Raw genomic sequence first — 23077 nt, 5'->3', positions numbered from 1 at the left:
AACACTTTCCCGGCAGCAGGCAAAAGGCAGCGAACAACCAGACGTTGCTAATTTTTGTTGGATGCTGGCCAGCAACAACAAGCCGAGGCGCACAATAAGGGTTTGATGACAGATCAGGCCCCCTCTGAAGCCCATTCTGGGTTAAAAGTGGGTTTGAATCGAACGCTAACGTATAACACCGGGTATTGCGCGGGTGTATATTTTTCGATCGATATTTTTTTTATAATCACATATACATTTCGAGGCGTATTTTGTAGGGTTACTGTCTGTATTCTGCAAATACATTACCGTTTACCTGTAAAATCTGATTTATGGTTGAGAAAAGTTTCAATTTTAACAGAGGCTTTTATTTGTTCTGGTTGCTGGTTTGCTTTGCTCTGAAAAAGTTCTATTCAACTGGGAATGCGTTTCGTAGTGAATTAATGGGACAAAAAAGACACAATCAGTTTGATAGCGGTACGCTACATCTCAACCAAGCCTTTCTGAGATTTACATTCGGAGCGTTTTTCAAACATTCGAAAGTAATCGCAGTTTGCCATCTCGCAACAACGTCTTGGGTCCTTTGGGATTAAAGCAAACATCGCTAAAGCTTGCCTGTTAATGTTTGATCAGTTATACTATGGACTACACAGGTCCGATGCGTTTATTGCCTTTAGTTGGGTTTGTATTACATGGTGTTCTGTTCAGCGTTTAATCACTATTTTTAGTTAAATAACGGTCAGTTTTCCGCTAGATTCGAGTATATAGGCAAAGTGATGCTTGCCATTTTTTATATGGTAAACGTAAACCAGTCATTTGCTTATTAAACCCTGTTTTCCCAGTAAGTTAGCAATGAGGTATTTCCTTTGGTTTAGTTTCAAGGGATGTTCGGATGTCATTAATTAGCTAATTTGGTTCTTATAACCCGAAGGTGATTTATATTAGTTTACACAAGAAGTTTGATGGTAAGTCATGTAAACCAACAGGTTACAGGAAGAAATAAAATATCAATAGTTTTAAATGTGAAACAATCCTAAACGTGTTTATTGTTTGACAACTCTAATTTTGACTCATTTTTTGTTAACTATTTGGTTTCTAGAAAGTCTTATATGTCCACACCAGGCATGCGTATGGTTCGTTTCTATGGGACTTGCCGCGTACCTGAACACAGCAATTTAATTATTGATGTATCCGAAAGATTGCTTTGTTTGTTTTTAGGAATGTAAGTTTCCCGAATTTTAGTGATTTTGTGAAACGTATATTAACAACCCTAACACATATATTGGAGTTCACGCCACTGTACATGTCACTGTATTAAAATATAATCCTGTAGCTAAGAAATAAACTTAAAGAATAGATAAAACAAATTTTAGTTATAGATTTTACTATAAATCTTATATTGTTCTGATGGCTTCTATGGGGTTACACCTTGGTTCAAATGTAAAGTTGACAGTTTCGCCTAAAAGGCGAATCTTTTTTCCCTTGGCACTATAATTATTATCGTTAATCAGAATTCATGGATTATTCATAAGATACGCGAATTGGCTCTTTTCGACGCGCAACGTAATTCGTTGTTTCGCTTGTAGAATGAGGGCAACCGGTTGCACAGAGCCAGATTGTTTTAAGCAGAGCATTGTTTAACCTAATCTATGGCGTATAGTGCGAGAATTTGTTTGAGGCGGGGTGTCACAGTTAGATGTATTCTACCTTATGTCCGAAGTAGATATTTAAAGCGGTGTTTTCGTCAAGTTCCCCTTTATAGAAAGAAAGTCAGAATGCAAAAAAATAACTGCATTTCCTATATATAGGGGTGTCCGCTAATATCGGATCGGAGCCGATACCCTATATCAAGTGGCTTGTCCGATACTAGGTAAAATTAAAAAAATATTTTTTCAATAACTTAATATTAACTAAACGTCATCATTCTAAAGCAAATTGCGGCCTAATAGCCTAGAAAACATGCCTTTGAAGTCTTAATTACGTTTATATTGCTTGTTTGCGCTTAGTAATGATGTCATTCGGTTTTGGATCGGATCGCGATACTTTTAATCCAAACTATCGGGTATCGGCATCGCAATAAAAGTATCGGACATCACTAATAAAACTACTAAAATCAACAAAACGTTAATTCAACAATGACAAGTTCGTAATAGATAAAATAAACTGCTTCAAGTTTGTTGATGTCTTTCAGAAACCGTCTCAACATAGTTATTGCATTGGCATTTCTGTCTCAAGTGTTCCGCAAAGGACAACTCATTGGTCTTCGTTACAGCCAAGCAGACGCCAACCTCGAATTGTAAGGGGAGCTGCGCCAACGTGAAATGATTAACCCTTTGTCGACGTCATAATTGCCTAGTCCACCGGGGATCCAATCGGCGTGACGTCATCGTTTCAATTCCAGGCGGAATACAAGATGAAAGCGCCCGCCTCAGCGGTCTTCCTAGTTTTACTTGCCTTATGTGAGGCGGCGACCAGTCGCTACCACCCTTACCGTCGACACGTGCTCGACTGCCAGGGAAATCCCCCGCTGACCCACTACTCCCGCCCCAGGCCAAGGGACAATGGCTTCCGTGTGCGGATCGAAGGGGCACCGGAGTCGTACGAACCCGAACGGGAATACAGGGGTGAGAGTTTTTCTTCTTTTGTAATTCTCGGCCATGACAAAATCCTTTGGAAATAAGTAGTTTGGAAGTAAATCGAAGTCCAAGTCGAGTCTTAGTTCATGTCATTGCCATAACAAGTCAAGTCAATCACAAACCCCTCAAATACAAGTGGAGCCCTTTTAAGTTAATAACAAGCAAAGTCACAGTCATTTTCATTTTCATTTTCATAGCATTCACAAAAATTCTTTAAAATTATTGAAAATGCTAACCACATACCATTCTAAAATTAGTAGACAATCACAAATGTATCAAATTTGTATCAAATTAAAAACTTTATTTCAACCCAAGCCATATGCCTTACAGGCTAAGTTATGCCATTTTTTTATAAAGAACCAACTTCAGCAAATCTATTCTAAACCAAAAGATATTGGTCTGTCCTGCTATCACAAATTTTCTTCAGTCGCAGAATTGCTTTGTTTTGTCATTGAATTAAACTAATTTTCACCGAAAGTAGTTGGTGTTGTCTCATAATCTATGCACTATTATAGCTATTTTATCGACGCTGTATTTTGAATGAGTGGTTGTAGCGTTGTACCATATCATTTAAAATAAATTCAACTAACTTTTATTGTGACGTAATAAAGGAGCGGTGTATTTAAAACGCGCGTTGTGAAAATTTGTCTATTTCAACTATTTACTTTTCAGTCGTACAAAATTTAAGTAATAGACGGATTTCACACGGATCTCCTGAAAAGTAAAATTAAAAGTGAAAATAGGGTAGTTGTTGTCATTACAAGAAACAAGCACATTTACGCTCATTTGATTTCAGTGACTCTTCAAAGTTCACTTCCAGCCTCTTTTAGGGGATTTGCGTTGAGGGCAACAAGTCAACTTAACTCGTCAAGGGCGGCGGGATCATTTGCGGTGAGAATCACTTTAAACTATATTTTCTCGAGTAAAAACTATTCGAAGCAAATATTTAAAAAAACTCTGTGTGTATCTGGTCAAGAAATTGTGTGCAAGGTATAAGGCTGGTTAGTGGTTAGGTCGCGTTAAGATTTAAACGACTTGATATCGTCTACATTATTACCAATGAAAAATTTCATTTTGTATATTAAGCCATGTATAAAAAGGAACAGGTGTAACAAATATTCAAATATAGGCAATGCAAGCTAAATACACGCAACAGTGCCAAACTTAACAATATGGGTGTCGATGTCATTAAGTTTCACCCAATGAATACGCAATACCTCACAGAATGTGTTTTTTGCACATTGGACTTTTTTCTAAATTCAAGTAGTGTATTGCGGCCTTCGGCATATTTTACGTCTGCATTTGACCCTCAAGAGAGATTAGGGTTTGAGACCTATAGTTTAGGGCTAACCATTTGTTTTTTACAGCCCGTGAACGCTTTTACATCACGACCGCTCATCTCTTGTCCTCATGTGATAACACACGTCACGAGCGGAAAAAAGACGCGAGTTTCCGCAGTCTGGAGAGCGCCTCCCAGCGGATTTGGATGCGTCCGGATTTCAGCAAGCGTCGTGCAAAAAGGTAAGTTATGTTCATTGCAGATGCCCTTGTTTAAATACGTAGGATAGCTAAGTCGAGGGTGATCTTTTCTGACTACTGTGGGTAGCATATTTTTGGGGGCGTTAAAAACTAAAAATATCACTTCTTCCGATCCGCAGTGCAACTCGGGCTTTACCTCTGTGGACACCAGAAACCTAAAGTGACTTATTGCTAAAAGTGTTACCATTTTACGTGAACAGCAATTTCCGGATTTCTTGTTGGCCAATGCAAAGACCACACCAATTTGCCCCTTATTATATTTCAGATGGCAAAAAGATATAATAATAGTAGCAATGCTATTTCAATTGCACAAAGTTGGTAAATTAAGTATTGATAAATTTTCCATTCGTTGGTGTACTCCACGTTCTTCATAGAATGCGTTATAGGCGATGGTTTGTGTGGCAAAACAAAGCTGCAGCATCTTTGCGCGTGTTCCACCTATTCAGAGGAAGGCTTTTGCACAAAATACTTCCTTTTTTTCCAGCCTTTGTTTCACACGTTAAATTTTACGAAGAAATTGGCTCATTATAATTAGAGTTACGATTATTAAAAATATATCTGCCTCAAATTAACTAACTATTGCATATTTTTTGTTATTTCGTTATCGCGTTTTTATGCCATTTTTTGTTTATCTTTTTTTTCGCCTTTTTTTGTCTTTGTTGCGTTTGTTGCTGCGTATCGACCTGCGCTTGTTGTTTAGGACAGGGGTCCTGCACCTAAAATGTGCTGTGATTTTCTCATTTCTTCATTTTTACTTCATATTGATTATATTTCTTGACTATTTTTTACAGTTTTAATGTTTCGTTAGATACACTGATAATACCATTGTTGGCGAAATATGTAATATATAACTCATGAAACATTTACATAAAATGTCTGATATTGCTGGACTACTAATGTAAAGTTGTGTCTGTTTGTTCAGAATGTACCATTTTCTCTTGTTTACAGGCTCAATTTGGTTCAAGGACAGCGGAAGATTAAGTCTTACCATTTGCGAAAGCAGCGCTTTACCGCCACCTAACGAACAAGTGCAGTGTTGCGCCTGCGGGGCCGCCACCTACCGGATGACGTTCTACGGACTTTGGTCGCCCGAAAATCACCCCAAAGATTATCCTGGTAATTTTCTAGTTCATGTTTATTGTAAAATACACTTTAAGTTAATCGCGAGCATAATAAGTAACGTAAGGAGTCGTGGATACGACATTTAATTAATAAACTGTACAAACAATAGAGAAATCCTATGTGTATAACGTTTTATACATCAGGCATGTAAACTACTTTGAGATGTTACAAAATTGTAAGTGAAATTTAAAGACTGATAATTTATACAATTACCTCGACCTATTTGGCAATTCATTTTCAAGCTACATAACAGATCCTTGCATAGTGCACCTAGGTATATTGGTAACCATTACGGTATAGAATTCAAGCTTCGATAACTATTTCGGTTGTGGCAATTCAAACTAATAAACAACAATATATAAGACGCTATAATTTTTCTTATTATAGTCTTCCTACTTTTAGTATATTTTCTGCAACAGCATAAGGCACGTTTGAACCTTTATTTCAAGACCTAAGTTTGTATTTCGGAGTTGTAAGAGACTTCATGATTGGAGCTTGTAGTGAGACGTAGTGAGAATAACAATGCCCATACAGAAGTAGGTATTATTCTGAACGTTTTGAAAAAAATGTTTATTCATTTTAACATCATGGGCTTTAGTACGCCTGTATTGAACAGTGATGTTTATATGTAAAAAAAATACCAAAAATGTCAAGTGATATAAGTGATTGCTTTTCATCTGAATAAAATTACGTTTGTTTTTGTTATGACGTCAGTCTTCTCGACCCACTGGTCCAACGTCATCGGCGCGTCACACAGCCCAGATTACGTCATCTGGGACTACGGCCAATACGCCAGTGAGGCCGTGCAGAAAGTGGCCGAGTGGGGCTGGCCGAATGACGTCGAAACCGAAGTGAGGTCACGAGTCGATGACGTCATGTCTGTGATTAAGACCAAAGCGCAGTGGCCGGCGCACGAGCCAAGAAACTTGTAAGTTTTTATTTACTTTACAAAAACAACTTAACGAATATTTTCAGTTACTTCGTGTTGTAAAGCTACTTTCCAGAAAAGTTGCTAATGTCTGTAGTTTATAGACCGACGAGCCAAGCAACACATATTTCGACCAGGCATCTAATAATTGCGTTATTTACAATTGTTTTCAGCGACCATATAACAAAATCAAAATAAATATTTTAGAAAGGAACAAAATGTTAAAAAATACTTTTTGTAAAATTGCACTGCTGTATAAAAGACCTAAAATACAATCCTTACGGTGTGGATCGCCCTCTGCCAAATGCGCTTTGATACGAGGAAAATAATTGTTGTGTGTGTACTCCCCTTTCTCATAATAATAGCGCAAACTCTGATCGTAATAACTTAATTTTCCTATAATAAGTCACGCAGAATCGTGTTTGATAAACTGACTACCAGACAAGAATAATATAATTCCATACAGCAGCAAGTTTCGCAATAATATTACAACGGAATGTGCTGTGTTATGACACGTTCGTGTTTTTCGAAATATCTCAGTCGCTCTGTTATCTTCGCAATAAATTGGTCAGCCATTCCTGCTGTAGTCTAAAGTGTTGAACATCTACCTAACCAGGATAAATCATAATTTAACCAACACTAAACGCTCCGACCTCACAGACGTTCACCGCCTTCGGACACTTTCAACGTGGACACTGCCCATCCCCTTGTATCTTTACTGACCATGCTGGGCCCCAGTCCAGACTGGAACGTCGGTATTACCAAAGAGTCGATGTGCACGAATGAATGCGGCTGGGCTGGAGAAAGAACGTGAGTAGTTGAGTGACAAGCGATGTTGTAGTAAATCATTTGGTTACTTAATCGTCACGGATTTTAATTGTTTTTGGTTACGTGTTTTGAGATCTGATAGGGATATACGATAGACGTTATTTTATTTCGATACCGATATTGTGGACAAAAAGTATTCTGAAAAAGTTAAAATATAGTTTAAACAGGTGACGTCGCCCTTTAGGTTTTTTCGTTCATTCAACTTATTCAGATCAAATTTAACCTAATTTTTTATAAATTTATCTTTCGAGATTAAATCGCTGCGTTAAACTGCAAAACATGGCTATAACTATATATCATTTTGGTATCGGATCGACACCGATGCCACCCTATAGTATTGGACGAGTGCCGAAACTACCACTTAGCATCATGTATCGGCTCTATTCCACTATTATCATTCCTAAATCTGATGTATGAAAGAAAAATGACCAACCCATTTTGCAAATAAGACATAAGTAACTCATTTTGAGAATAAGACATTTGTTAACTCAGTACTTTATACGAACACATTTTTTAATGTTAAGTGCTTTGATTAGAAATCAATTCGTAAAACATTGGTTGTTTATCTCAACTTTAAAGGTAAAAACGTTGCTTGCTGTTAGTTTCCTGTTTTGCCATGCTAAATATAGCTTGGAATGGAATTAACTTACACATTTTAATCGTTTAATTTTTATTTGTGATGCCTATGAATTGAATTAGAATTGATTTCGTATCTTTAGACTTGACTGGGGCTTACCTTGTTATTTTACAATGACTTTACTAAGTCACTTCGAAATGATTTTTCCAGAAAATAACGCCTTTCCGTTAAATAATAGGTACAACTTGACGCCGTGGGACGCGGGTACCGACAGCGGAGTGAGTTACATGTCACCCAATTCACCCACGCACCCACATGAGAAGATAAAGCCCCTGACCACATCCGACCACCCGCAGTCACCCTTCTACAACATGTCCGGGGGTGAAATACCACCAGTAGCTAGGGTGGTCATCACACGACTGGCTATACAGGTGAATAGAAGAGATCTATTAGGTTATAAAAATCTGCCTTCTGCCTTTAAAATTAGAAGTAAATGAACGGCATACGCTTCCTCATCGACAACATTGGATTCTTTATTTTGTATTGTTAATATACAGGTTGTTCCGAAAGGAGGTAAATATGAATGACAACTATAAATAATGTTAAAAGAATCCCCGTTGGCATCAATATGGGCTTTGTCCCTTCTTATTTTGTCTTGAAACACCTGCTCTCTTGAAATGTAGTGAATGAATACTGTTATCGCTGCTTGCAAGTCATCCAGAATGCGCGGACGATCTCGATACACTGCAGTTTTTCCTGTTTAGCTTAGATCAGTGGTCTACAACCTTTTTAATAAGCGACCCCAATGTAAAAAAATGAAATAAAATTTACAATGCGACCCTATATTGTTTTCAGATATATAAAACTATTTTAAATTATATGAACGAATATGCGTAAATTATACACAATTCCAGAGAACTGTGGCTACGCATTTGCAACAAAAGGATCGCATGTAGGAAGTTTTATTTAACATATAAATATAAATTTAACACACGAACAGAATTCAGTGTAATGGTTGCTCCTGAATAATATCAACTAGTTTTTGCAAACGCGTCTCCATTTCGCATAAGCATAACCGCATGTTGTGATTGTCGTGCTCTACTTCCAAGCGATTACGATGTTTCGTTTTTAACAAGCTAATTGCGCTGAATTCAACTTCACAAAGCCATGTGGTTAAAAACGGAATGAGTAGTTGAATAATATAATTAGACAGTGTCGAGTACGTTGATTGTATTGAAGTCCGAAAGTAAATATTTGCTGAAACCTTTAAGTATTCCACTTTAGGCGAGGTATACGAAATGCGTTTTGCTGCATCCGCTGTTATATTTAGGAATATAAAGCCTAATTCTTATATCTGCAGACCACGTTGCCTAAGTTTAATAACAAAATTTGACCAGCCCTTTTATAACTCATTGAAAGAATGTCAAAAAAGCAATCTGCAAAAATACGATAAATCAAAGAAACCTAATTTTTGTTTAATGTCACGTTTGCTGATAAAAGAGAAAATAAAAACAGAAATTTTATGTAGAAAATGCGCCCAGTCACGTATTTTAGTGTGATGTCATTGTAAAGAGATACATAAATCAGCAGGAATATGGTGAGTTATGGCAACCCCACTTGGGGCGCGACCCATAGGTTAGGGGCTACTGCCTTAGGTGATAGTCTAGACCTAGAGAAGAATAATTAGAACACTGCGCAGTGACTTTTCGACCACCATGTACTTTATTTTCAACCCGAAATGCTCCAAGATTTTAATGATGGGATTCTCTTTTTATTTTCCAATTTTTATTTTGAATACCTTAAGAAAAAAATTTATATATTTGTCTCTTATAAACTTGCTAAAAAAGACTTTCTTTTTAGTTTGTATACTTTTATCAGAAAATACCTTAAAGAAAAATGTTTTGTGTAGACATGTATATAAATAAGACTAAAGCTTATTTATTCAAAAACGCAATTTCTTCGTTGGTTATTTATTTCCTTAATGGGTCTAAATATCTACAAGTGCAATAAACCTGGGACTTTTACAAATTTGTTTGTGTCTGATTTTACCTCATACTTGATTCCCAGGGAGACCAGTGCGGTGAGAGCGAACGAGCGCCTGACGTCACCGAGCAACACGTCAGAGTGACGTCACATGAGACATCACCGGCCTGTATGTACACGGAGTGGGGCGATTGGTCGGAATGCGAGGCCCTGTGTGGGTGGGGAATAAAAGTGAGTATATCGGTTTGGTATGAAGCTTTTAAACAAAAATCTAAACATAAAGTAAAATATTAAACTTTCAGTTGTATTCACATTTTTTTTCAGCGTATATAAATAAAATGTTTTAGTTGAACATTGATGCGACTCAATAAAAAGCATTTTTTTATTTTTCCCGCCCTGTGTTTTTTTTAATTTAGACTCGAAACAGACAGGTGAAGAGAGCGACTGGAACGTCTGCGTGCGAGGCTACCATGGAAAAAGAAATTTGCAAGGGCCCAATGAAGGAATGCAAATATTCAGACGAAGTTACTGCGTGTTTGTTTTCAGGTGACTTTTCGATCGTTTTATATAATATTTGCTTTAAAATAGGGAATTCTTGATAAACCTTAAACCAAATTTGCCACCAAGGTTACAAAAGATGTCTCAAAGACTATTTGGTTACTTACTTAGAGGGATGCTTATTGAGCTGTGTTTTTTAACTTCTTTACGTTGATGCTGTTCTGCAGATTGGACAACATGGTCGCCCTGCAGCGCCACCTGTGGCGATTCGCGAAGATTCAGGTCACGTGTTTTAAAATGGCCGTCCGAGCCGAAGTACTGCCCTGCTCCCTTAAAAGGTAAACTGTTTATTAAATCTATAAACTGATTTGCGATGGGTGGCAAAACACTTGGGGATTAGTCACTATAGTTAGTTCAAACCGTGTTTTGTACCTTGATGTAGGATAACTAGATGTTATTTTTGCTCAAACCCATTGTGCAGCACAGATATTGACAACTAAAACTTTACACTAACTTTCTTTAAAATACCCAAAGTCATGTAGTTAACTGCAACAACCAGATTTAAAATGAAAATTTAATTGTTAGATTTAACAAACAAATTAAACATAAATGTTACAAATTTGAGGTATGGAAATTAGAATTATTTGTTTATTAGAAAACTAGTGTTTGGTTTAATGATTGATACAAATTGATGCCATTTTTGGGCAAATCTACAAATTTTGTTACCAAGGGCTATCAAAAAACGATAGAATTCTTTTTTAAGGATTTTTATAATTTACCGATTAGAGATCAAAGCTGCTTAATTTAAAAACTTTAAAATTTAAGTATAACAAATTTTAATTATTATCGTTAGGCAACTTAGACACCGCACTTTGCGTAACACAAAATTTGTGCAAAAAGTAGTTCAAAAGCAAAACAATATATTGAAAAATTTATAATTTTCTTAGAAATGGAATCATGCAATTTGCCTTCGTGTGCCACTGAGGGATGTACCTACACGTCTTGGACACGCTGGATGCCTTGCTCCGTATCATGCGGCTTCGGACGGACCATAAGGAAAAGGTAGCTTATAAGTTATGATTGCTCAGTTTTGAATAGTAAACAATCAAATTATCAGATCCTGGTTTATAACACAAAGGCAAAGAATTCGTTAAACAGCAAGACATAAGTAATGTTAGTTAAAACACTCAATTTAGCAAATTATAGTGGTTTTATTAACAAATAAACTGCATAAAAAGTAAAACCTAATATTCTCATTATTTCACTACATGCATTTATATTTATAAGTATCCCATCAATAATCGTTGATAATCGGGTGTGGTACTAAGATGCTTTATCATGTTTTTGTGTCAACGCTGCTTGAAATTGTATCAAAGTATTTTTTTATGTTTCAAACATAGTTTTACTCGTCCTATAACTTATTGAATTTGATATTCATTGAGTCCTTATTATCAATATTTCTTGCAACGTTAAAAACTGGTAATCTATTTCTGACTGCTTTTTTATTTGACTGCGAATATTTTCGAAGGTTCGTTTTAAGTCGGGCCCCGGATGGCAGAGTATGCACGGAACCACTCATGCAGAACAGTCAATGCATGACGTCTATGTCATGCTCCAGTGACCCAGGTAAAATTGATAGTAAATTTTTTCAATCAGTTGGGTAAAGATATGGCATTCTGCCTTTGACTGAATAGTTTCAATGCAATGTCCGCAAAGATGGACAAAAAAATGTTCGTTACAAGGACTATATGATTTAGTCTTCTGACTTGTCATAATGTGACCTTAAAATTAACGAAAAGGCCACTAGAAGTTGCGCTATGACAAATCTTAACATGTTTCAAATGGCAATTCTGCCCTCGAGATAATCAGTTTGATCATGTTAAGTAACACGTTCAATGTACTACCACTAATAGGTATAGCTGCATATATTTAGAGCAACACGACTATAAATATGTATGCATACAAAGTAAATAAAGACAACATTTTGACAGAATCAACTTTTATATATGTTTAAAACTCCATTAAATAACAGTCAAAAAAATTAATTATACAGGAGAAGTAATCCCTGGTTGTACGTACACGCCGTGGTCTGATTGGTCGAATTGCCCGGTAACGTGCGGCGTCGGTCAAGCGTTACGCAAAAAGCTTTTGACGTCGTCTTCCCGCCAAAACGGCACCGTAGCGTGCAAAGCATTTTTTATGGAAAACACCAAGTGCATGACCTCGGCGTCTTGTGAGGCCGACGACAACCAATCACATGCCGCCACGTGTTCGTACACTGATTGGTCAGGATGGATGCCGTGTTCTACAACTTGTGGTTACGGATCGAGTTTGAGAAAAAGGTTCTTGCAAGGTTCGGTGGAAATATTTTGATGTTTATCAAAATTGTTCGATATTGTCCGACCGATTGCCTTGTTACACTTTTACACAGTACATCAAAGTCCTTTCATAAAATACTTTTGCTTTTTAAATTGTTTACTACCTATAAGAGTGCTAAAAAATGTTTCATAAAATACCACAGCCTTGAATTGTCATCAATTCACCTTAAGCTTAAGATCGAATTTTCTTGTAAATTTAATGTATCGTAATTAATTTCAAAATTCCAACCACAAATTTATAACCAAATAAACACGATTTTAGGTAGTAGTTTTCACAGTGCAGTTTGCCAAACCTAAGAGGTTCAGGAAAATATACTGGGATATTGGTTGGTAGTTGATGGGTAGCTCGTTAAACTACATATTGTTAAAATGGACTCCAGCCGTAAGACCGAGATAAGAATAACATCAACGCCAGAATAAAACACAATTCGGAATAAGGCCAAAATAGAACTGATACCTAATGGTCGTTACCATCTAAATCGAATTTAGTCCTAAACTCGTCGAAATAAGACCTAAAAGGTCAAAATCAGGCCTAAGCAACATTTTAACTAACCCCAAACCCCACTTCTAAGTACATCACTAACTCCCCTAATAATTTCAGCACTAACCCATTTTCTAACCCCACCCATTACCCACCAATAACCCCAAACAAGATCAAAAATCCTGTGCCAAAACAGCAGCGCCGGTCAGACTAGGACGTCCAAACGTAGTCACCAAAAAGGCCGATGTCAGACCGATGGCCCCCGATCTTTCTATACCCTCTACCGACAGGTTCGGGCGTTATTTTGGTCATTTAGGCCTTATTCCAACGAATTTAGGCCTTATTCCGATAAGTTTAGGCCTTATTCCGATGAATTTATTCTGACAGATTTAGGATTTTTCTGATTTAGGTATTGTTGGTTTTAGGTCTTACTCTGTGTTCCCTGTTAAAATGTAGCATTCGGTCAATAAAGTACAACTTTGTTTTGGATAATGGGTCAATTATGACTATAGTTTTCCAGATACAAGGGGAAACTTGATAGGCAAACTGTTGAGAACTCCCTGTTTAAAGGAAAATGTAATCCATCAACAACAACAAAATCACAAGTAAAACAATTATTAGAATTTTAGACACCTACTGCCAACGGTGTTTCTTAAAAAAACACGACATTTTATAATGAGATAACTCTGTCTGTTTAGTTTCGTTTCAAGTTAAATATGAAAATGTATCGTTGAACAAGATCAAATAAAAAAGTATGTTAATTTGGGAAACTAAAAGCGATGACAATTTAAATTGTTAACATTCGTTTCGCAATAGTTATTTTTTTTTGATTTGATCTTGTTTCAAATCAGGCACAGATTCGTCTTTGATTTGCGAGGGAATACTGATGGAAACGTCACAATGTTACAACGGGCCCTGTGACGTACAATCGAGCGGACAATGTAACTTTATGACGTGGACGCCGTGGATGCCGTGTTCCGTCACTTGTGGGAAAGGTGATGTTGAAGTACTTCTCGATTTCGTGATAAAAACTGTTGTGGCTGTAAAAATGTTACAGGGCCTATAAATTCTAATTGTGTCAAAGTACAAACAACGGTATATTCTGAGACACAATTCAGCTTTACAAACTTAAAGAATTATTATGCAAGTTAGACAAAGCTAGACGAGGGTCGTAAGCGGACCACAGGCTATTTTTTTGATATTATGCTGATTAGGCCGTCTGGTTTCGCAATTAGCCTTTCCTAAGTCATCCGGTGTATTATTACTAGTATAAATGTATGTGGTATTTTTGTTTGGTATGCCTTCAACTGGGTCGCAGAGTACAAACAAAGTATTTTTTTTTCAATATATCACTTCCCGCAGCGAAGTAGCTAATGTTAGAAGGGAGTTTGTTACACCATAATGCATAAAGAGAGAATACTTAATTCCGATGTCTTCCAGAGTTATCAACGCTAACAACATATATTTGAAAAGTAATGTACAAAACTTGTTTATGTATGAAGTTGCCCATTTTCAACGTCTATACTCATTTTAAAAACTATGCGTATATATTGACGTAAAACTTTGTTTTTTTTATTGTCTGAATGAGTTGCAGCGCTTCTACTTTTGTGCGTGTAACGTTTTTTTTTCAGCAGTAGCAAAAATTGTCTACATCTTGTGTACAGATCGCTGAAATTTGTCAACATTTTTTTAACGTTTCTTCGCCTTGTCATTATAACAATAGAGCCCAAAGTAAGCCAATGATTTAATTCGAATTAGGATACCACAAGGAGTTCACGAACATTTACAGGCGAGTAGTCGCGTAATTTACACTGCGATACAATCAACGCACAACACAATAAATATTTACAAACACGTGGCTAGAGAGCACGCGCCTCAAGGGCCGCGGGCAACCTCTCGCAGTAAAACCGCTTTATCACTCCATGTCATCTACCACGAAGGTTTATAAGCGCAAAACTCTTAAATATTTGTTGGAATTGTCCTGACACTATAACTATATAATGTTGCCCTAACCAATTGGTTTTCAACCTCGGGGTTGCGACCCCCGGTCGGGTCGTTTGCCTTTTCTCTGGGGGTCGCGAATACGACAATTAAATACAAATCACTAGTACGTGAATGACAATTAATTACCATAAAAAATATCTGTAATGATATTAGTGAATGTTGTTGACAGTGAATGTTTAAACAGCTGACAAGAAGAAAGTTTCGAGATAGAGTGTTATTTAACAATGTAGACTTACTATTGATATCCCGGTATCAATCAGGTAGCTTTGGCAGTTCTTTTCACTTTCAACCTCTTTTGGAACAGTACACAGTTTTACGTGTACTGAAGAACTTGTACACCCAGTCCTCTTCTTCTTCTTTCGTGTGTCAAACACGGAGCTCTGTTGACGAGAGCCATTTCAGAGTGTCATTGTCGAGGTCCCTGAGGCCTCGTTCCCCATGGGGTGGACGGTAGGTGGTACATTCCTCCACGATGTGATCCGCAGTTTGGTGTTGGGCGCCACATATGCAAGCTGGATTGTCGGTCAAGCCCCACTTCAGCATCGACGCTCCGAAACAGCCGACTCCAGTGCGGAGGCGGTTAAGATTAACCCACTGTCGCCGTGGAAGGTCCAGGCCTGTTACTTCATAAGGGCTGTCTATGTAGCGATGTAATCTTGTTTGTGGTGCTGCTGACCACCTCTCCGTCCACCGGTTCTTTACCCAGGTGTCCTTGGACATGCCATCTCTGACGACCTGTAGCATCGTCTTTGCCTGGGCAGCAAAGGAGTGCCTCGATTTTAGGCGTTGATGGCAAGTCTTATTAGTGAGAACTCTGTGCAGTAGATGTTGTTCGTTGCAGAGCGCTTTTCTACAGAGGGCTAGGGTCGCTGCCTCTCGGCGGATGTCAGGCGGTGCTATGCCGGCCAGCACGGGCAGCTGCTCGGTTGGCGTGGCACGTAGGCAGCCAGATATGATACGCAACGCACTATTAAGGGTAGTGTCCACCTTCTTAGCGTGGCTACTTCGGCACCACACAGGGGCACAGTACTCAGCAGCGGATAGCACCAGTGCCTGGACAGATATACGCAGCACCTTAGTTGAGCCTCCCCACGCAGTACCGGCCAGACGGCGTATAAGCGCAATGCGAGCGGTTGCCTTCGCCCTGACGCTGTCGACGTGATGCTTGAACGTCAGCGTTCTGTCAAGCTTGACCCCGAGGTATGTGGGGGTAGCATTATGCTGCAACAACGTGTTGTTGACTCGGATGTTTGTAGTACGCTTGGCTTCCCTGTTATTTAGGTGGAACATTGTGGCCATAGTTTTCCCCATGCTTAATTTTAGTCTCCAGTTCTTGAAGTAGGACGACAGGATCCCCATGTCTGCGGTTAGACCTTCTTCGGCTTCGCCCCATGTTGGCTTGCTGAATAGAATTGCAAGATCATCTGCATAGCCATATTTCTTCGACTGGGTGGCGGGTAAGTCGTGAATATATATGTTAAATAACATAGGAGCAAGGACGGAACCTTGTGGTACGCCATTCCTCAGCTTTCGAGTCCTACTGCATTGACCGTTAATTGTGTGGAGCTGAAAGCTACGGTTACTCAGCATGTTTAAGATGAAGTTGACCATATGCATATCTGGGATCATCTTCAGGAGCTTTAGGTGAAGACCACGCAACCAAACGGTGTCATACGCAGCCGTGAGGTCGATGAACACGGCTCCGACTTTTTCACCAGCCTCAAACCCATTCTCTATATCTTGGCACAGTAGGGTAACCTGATCTGTGGTAGATCTACCACTGCGGAAACCCGCTTGCTCCTTGGGCAATTGTGGATCGATAATAGGATTTAGGCGCGTGTGGAGAAGTCGCTCCAACATCTTGTAAGGAACACACAATAGCGATATAGGGCGATAACTCTTCGGGTCGCCTTTTGGTTTGTTTGGCTTCGGTAAAGCTATTACCTTCGCCCGACGCCAGATCTTGGGTAACCTGCCAGTTCGAAGACAGGTCGAGAAGAAAGAGGTTAGCCATGAGGACATTTTCCTTCCTTGATGTTTTATAAACTCTGGATGAATTCCATCGATGCCTGGTGATCTGCCCACTTTAAGTTGTTTGGTGGCTTCCGCAAGTTCTTGGTCGGTGAAGTCGATTGAAAGGTTGGAGTTACAGGTGGGGGAAGCACGAATTTCTTTGGTCTTGGCATTAATTCTTCTGCTGAAGGACCTGTCTACATTAGGGCAACGGTTGTTGCTGAGAAGTTGGGCGGCAATCGCATTGGCCGTGATGGGGCATTTACTTGGTTTTGCCGACCTTCCAGTAAGCCTGTTGACTGTTTGCCAGGCTCTACGACTGGAATGAGTAAAGTCTATTGACTTCACTGTTTCATTCCATCTCTCCCTTCGTTGTTCGTTTAGTCTGCGGATGAGATCATCGGCAGCCCTTTCTCCCAGCCAGTCCTCGAAGTTTGCCAAACAACTAAGTGAAAACTGAAAACACTAACCTATAATGTAAGTTAACTTGCAATAATTAAAAGAGAAAAAAAGTAGAGAATAAACAGGAGTGGTATAATATAATTTTTGTTATTTTTAGTTATATTTTTTGTGCTGTTGCACATACACAAATGTATTACATATGCCTGAATCCAAACTTTTGGAGGGGGTCGTTAGTCAGTTAGTCACATTTGGTTGTATGGGTCGCGATATGAAAAAGGTTGAAAACCACTGCCCTAACCGCTACCATAATAGCTGTATCTCAGTTGCTTTATCAGCTTTTTACTCACTCTTTCAATTTTACTCAAAACGTAGGCGAAACAAGAAGAAAGCGCCTTCTTAATCAAACGTTCAGCGCCCAGGGATGTGATCCAGTGCAGGAAGAAAGCAACGTATGCATGGTTGCGTGCAGTGACGTATTCGCCAAAGTGACGTCTCCTCCTTGTGCGTATTCTGACTGGTTGCCATGGGAGACGTGCAATGCACCTTGTGGAGTAAACAGCGACATCGTGCGGAAAAGGTGAAATATTGTTGTGAAAGAGGGATAATTATTTATTTTCCCTAAGAATTATTTTTACTGGTTTTGTCAATGGGCATTTGTAAAATAGTGCCAAATGCTAATTTAATTACAAAGATGGTCGTGATTACCTGGTTGGTTTACAATGTTTTTGGTTGTTTTTGATTTTGGCTGGCAAAAACAATAAACATCTGATTGGATTTCTGCAATTTTACACTTTTCTTTTTCTAACCTATCTTGTGAACAAATAGGATGCTACGTGCTGAAGTGTCCAGAGCGGATTGCCCAAGCATCGTCATGGAAACAAGAAGCTGTCCAGTTGTTCCTTGCGCAGTACTTGATGTTTTGAAACCCACAACCAGTCCTAGGCAAAGTAAATCATGTTTTGTTTACGACATTGAACATAGTTGATACTCTTGTACACTTAACTTCAGTGGTTTGTAAACTTTTTTCTTGCTTTACCTCTTTTAACTCACCAACTAACTCTCGTACCCCTTTCAAATCACCAACCAATTTCTCGCACACACATACCAGAGAAAATTTTGTCTTAATAACTAAAAAAAATGCTTTTGAGGCTTTCGATATGACGTCATCATCTTCCTGTGTTTTGCCGCAGCTGTTTTGGCACCGAATTGTTGGGACTGTTTGGGGTTACGGGTATGTAATGGCTGGGGTTAAACAATAATTTAGGGCTGAAATTATTAGCGGAGTTAATGATGTACTTTGGATTGGGGATTGGCGATAGGTAAAATGTTGTATAGGCCTGATTCTGGGCGATTTTGTCTTATTCCGATAGATTTAGGACTCATTCCGATTTATATGTTATTGCGACTATTAGGTAATTAGTCCTATTTTGACCTTTTTTCCGAATTGTGTTTTATTCTGTTCATGTTGTTCTTGTTTCGATCTTACGGCTGGATTCCACGGAAGACTTCGGTTCAGCAATAAAATACAAATGAAAGGACATTCCCGATATTTCTGTTGTTTTTAGCACAAATTTTCGTAATTTGTAAAAATCAACAATTGGTACTTTACTTTAATTTTATTCAGATCCCAACCGTTGTCAGGTGTCGAACTGGCAACCCTGGGGAGAGTGTTCGGCCACTTGCGGTAAGCGACTCTTCGCCACACGGCGACGTCACTATCTCGATATGACGTCATCATCTTTCTGTGACGTCAAATTGACTGAGCGTCGCCGATGCCCGGGTCCACATAAGTGCTGTAAGTTTACGATATCGACTTTGTTAGACAACATAATACAGTCGTAAACCAAAGATGAATTAGCGGTTAATTGAAAAAGCATTTATTTGCTTTGATCAAACGGAAAATCATATATTTTTTAAATGTTTTTGTAGGTGTCAGTGTTTAGATTCCACTTATGGAAACAAATTCCATCATCTTTCAGCAAATTTAGAGAACAACGCCCAGTTATACGTTCAGTTTCTGTGCCTATTTTTGTGCATTATAGGCTACTTCCCTGCCAGCCTACTAAAACGTGTGTAAAGCACCGATGTTCTTAATAATGAACTATAAATAATTTTAACATTTCCTTTCGAAATTTTCCGGTCTTTGGTATATTGTCGCTGATCATACAACTACTTGACAAAATTTATAACGCTAATTTGTGATACTGATTAAAAGCGAAAAGTTTTTAGAAGATAATCAGTCCGAATCGAAGCCGAAAATCATACCAAAGTATTTTGTTATCCGGATATTTATCATAATACAGTTTTTTAAGTAAATTGTAGCGAAAAGACTGCCCGATCCGTCACTAATTGATGTATTTAATTTGGCCAAAAAAGCTAATATTATTGGTCAAAACGTTTAAAGGTTCATATTTTCGGTAACTTTAAAAAAAATAACCTTGGTGTTTAGAAGATCAATTTTAGTAAACAAATTATTTTTAATAATTTTATGTTTGGAAGTAGAAATCACTACGTTGAGACGATACCGAGACTGATATGGCTACACCAATTTAATGGCGATCCAGTAATATCGCGTATAACTGATTGTTAAATATGCAAAACTACAAAAACAAACGCCTAATTAGATCGCTAACCACTGGTGAAATGCTGATATTAATTTGGCGTCAGATTGGCATCGAAACCAGCCTAGTGTACAACCGGTCCTAATACTACCCCTAAAATCGGGTATCAGCCCCAAACCGACATTGTTGAACATCCCTAATTACCGGACGCAATGTTGTCGCTTTTCAGCCGGACAAGACTGCGTGCTGTCATCGTGGGGCAGTTGGTCGAAGTGCAATTTGTGCCGGGTTCGCGCCACCGGTGTACAGAAGCGAAGAAGGAAAGTGGTGATCAAGCCGAAGCGCGGTGGAGCCAAATGCGCCCAAAGGCGGGAACGGAAAAGTTGCCTTTGCGGTCGATCGAACTGATTTCAAAGCCAGGTTATAAGGCAAGCTGTGGGCTCGAAATACCGCTTTTTTCTTCAACCCTTGAAAGCGTTCAAGTTGACTTTATTTTAAGAGACCCGTAAGCAGTGTTTTCTTTGAAGTGCGAAAACGATTTGGACAGTAAAATTAGGTTCTCGCAGTCTTATAGCTTTGACAGGCTATTAGGGTTTAGGAATTAACTTAAAGTGCATTACTTTGGAAACGCACAAAACAAAGGCAAGCTGTTTTTGTGAAATAAATTTTTACTTTCTTTGTATTTTTGTACATTTTTATACTAATTCTACTATATTAGTAGCTCATTCGGGTCCCGGCTAACACAGCCTTAAAATAATGTCCATGCTCACTGAAACTAAGTTTTGTTATGTTATAAATATTTTAAAGGTAAAACGGCCATACGACGTTTTAATATTCTCCTATACCAACACAAAGCTTGAAAAAATAAGGTACAAATGATTGAGAGTGTTAACTTTACTAATCCTAAATCAGTTTGCAAATCTGTTTTATGTTAAAATATTTTTATTAGTTTTATATACACATTGTAATAAACCCTCTAGGCGTTTATTTTTGTTATGACTATTAAGTCAAAGAGCAATAGTTTTAAAACAATTGCTACTTTCAAACATTCGAAGGTAATATTATTTCTCAAGTTTTTTCAGGCAACCATACAGGAGTTAATACCTGATCTATTTTAAAGCTGTTTTCGGAAATTAGAGTCCTGTTGTTGTCAGCAGAATTGATGTTTACCTACGTTATAGCTCGACACTCACAGACTTTCGTATTTGTGATTTGTGCTTTTGTGCTATAGCTGCTTTGTGAAACTTTCTTTAGATGCTTAACCTGTACGCTTCAAACTGCTTCATATTACTTCAATCACTTTCCAATTGTACAGTATCGCCGTAAATCGACGGTAGATCAGTTGCTTACGACGTGCAAATACCACAAGCAATGTAACACATTATTTTTGCGCTGAAAGTGACATAACATAATCTTCCTCTTTTATAAAAAAGGACTTAAAAATGGCAAGTTTTCTTTGCAATGTCAAAGGAAGTTTACATTTTGTATTTAAAATATTTTCTGATATGTAAGCTTTTATTTAGTTGAAAACCATGAGAACGCTTTAAAACATAGCGACTAGCTCTATCGTAAAGAGAATCTTACTTAGTTGACAAACAAAACATGGCACTGTCTGTACCTTAAGGTAGAATTAGCTTCGCTAGTAGTTGACACTTGCACAAAAATTTCTGACGACTTGCTTCGTTTGCACCGACTTAAGTGATTATAAATGTGCATAAAAATCTATTCGATGACCCAACCTTTTTTGTAAATTTGCATGTTTTAATCGAATGTTAAAAATCTGGCTGGAGTTGGCCAATTCTGTTGGCATGACACAATCCTTTCGTGTTATATTTTCAAGTTATATCGTATACATTTTGTGCGGTCAAAACTTTTCAATCCTGTATTAATGTTTAAAATAAGGTTTCTGAGTTAAATCTACTCTCAGTATCAATTGTAAATACAGCGTAAAAATATGACGTGAAAAATGTACTGACAATTAGTTTTTCTGTTAACCGCTACACAAAATAAACAAAACAGGAATTTATCAAATGACATAACAAATCGACGTTTTTATGATGTCCAATTCAGCCGCGTCCAGTATTAAAGTTATGATTTTCACACATTTTCTGTTTTTGCTTGTCCTTTTCGCCAAATAAATATGCAAAATACCTTTCAAATTGTGTTAATTTAGTATTGGTTGGAATCTGGATAAGTTATTCTGTAGTCCGCAATGTTAATAAAAGCAGTTAAACAGTTTTTATTACAGCGATTTAGGTATATGTTAAACGTATGATTTTAAGATAAAACTATTAAAGCAAAAGTTGTAACCTTATTATGGTCTTGTATCAAGCACTCTAAAAAAACTTCATTCATTTTAACGAATCTTTCTAATTATTACAGGTGTTTTTGAATCTTTGACGGCCGCCTTCAGTGAAGTTACGATTTAAACGCAGAAAACGCGACACAAACTTTTTTTGCTTGCTTGCGACGAGAGAGTTTTTTTCTATTTTTTTTTATTTGCGCGCCATCTAACGAAAGCAGAAGACGCTCCTCTTGGCCATGGTAGTCGAGAAAAACAATCGAATTGTTTAACAACAATGGCATAACTATGCTCGCATCTGCACGTTGTATCCAAACTGACAGAAGTTTTAGACAGTTTTTAAAGGTGTTTGAAATTTTAAATTTGTAATTTTTATTAAATTTAAGCAACTATGCTGGCGTCCGAAATTGCGTCTTTGGACATTGGTGGTATTATAAATATTTTAAGGAACCATAATTTTATCAACGAGAATATAGAAGAAACCATGAGAAGTACGGAAAAAAAAGCATGGACCCTGTCTCAATTGGAGAGATACTCAGACAGTAAGTATATTGACCGACAAACAATTTCTGTAGATTTAATATAATGCCGTTCTTTGCTTTTTAGAAAATTTAGAAGCAGTTAAGGCTCTACAATCACTTCTGCCACCACTAAATATGAAGGGACTTAAAGGACACCATTCTGTTATTGTCTTTAATGGAGTATGTTCGTGTTTTGGCAATGTACTTAAATTGAATTTTGTCAAATTTGCAATAAAACACTTGTTTTCAGGAAAACTGCAGTATTAAAGAGTACATGAATGGAAAACAAAACTACTTGACACAACCATTTTTGGTTGCGTTAGGT

At 37.8% G+C, this 23077-nt stretch overlaps 1 protein-coding gene across 2 annotated transcripts; it reads left to right on the top strand.

The window, feature by feature from the left end:
- Positions 1-1170: 1170 nt before the first annotated feature.
- LOC146136707 (spondin-1-like) lies at positions 1171-20804 on the top strand. Of its 2 annotated transcripts, XM_083395200.1 has the most exons (19): positions 1171-1201; positions 2171-2603; positions 3412-3506; positions 3983-4136; positions 5103-5270; positions 5991-6204; positions 6865-7014; positions 7848-8040; positions 9677-9823; positions 10009-10138; positions 10318-10428; positions 11038-11152; positions 11619-11716; positions 12144-12443; positions 13801-13944; positions 17741-17945; positions 18194-18315; positions 18993-19163; positions 20159-20804. In XM_083395200.1, the coding sequence occupies exons 2-19, from the start codon at positions 2393-2395 to the stop codon at positions 20335-20337; spliced, it is 2907 nt and encodes a 968-aa protein (XP_083251326.1). In that variant the 5' UTR covers positions 1171-1201; positions 2171-2392; the 3' UTR covers positions 20338-20804. The 2 variants fall into 2 exon arrangements, with proteins under 2 accessions (XP_083251326.1, XP_083251327.1); XM_083395201.1 differs by lacking the exon at positions 1171-1201 and having other exon boundaries at positions 1998-2603; positions 12147-12443.
- The last annotated feature ends 2273 nt before the right edge of the window (positions 20805-23077 follow it).

This window comes from Ascidiella aspersa, chromosome 8 (genome assembly GCF_963924565.1).
Source record: "Ascidiella aspersa chromosome 8, kaAscAspe10.2, whole genome shotgun sequence".
Lineage (NCBI taxonomy): Eukaryota > Metazoa > Chordata > Ascidiacea > Phlebobranchia > Ascidiidae > Ascidiella > Ascidiella aspersa.
Note: the sequence above shows the minus strand (reverse complement) of the source record. Positions and strands in the feature narration are given on the sequence as shown.

Bases quoted from the DNA above. Each gene is read 5' to 3' on its own strand.
- LOC146136707 (XM_083395200.1), top strand. From the start codon at position 2,393: ATGAAAGCGCCCGCCTCAGCGGTCTTCCTAGTTTTACTTGCCTTATGT. The intron at 2,604-3,411 runs GTGAGAGTTTTT...ATTTGATTTCAG, and splicing joins ACCCGAACGGGAATACAGGG to TGACTCTTCAAAGTTCACTT. The intron at 6,205-6,864 runs GTAAGTTTTTAT...CCGACCTCACAG, and splicing joins GCGCACGAGCCAAGAAACTT to ACGTTCACCGCCTTCGGACA.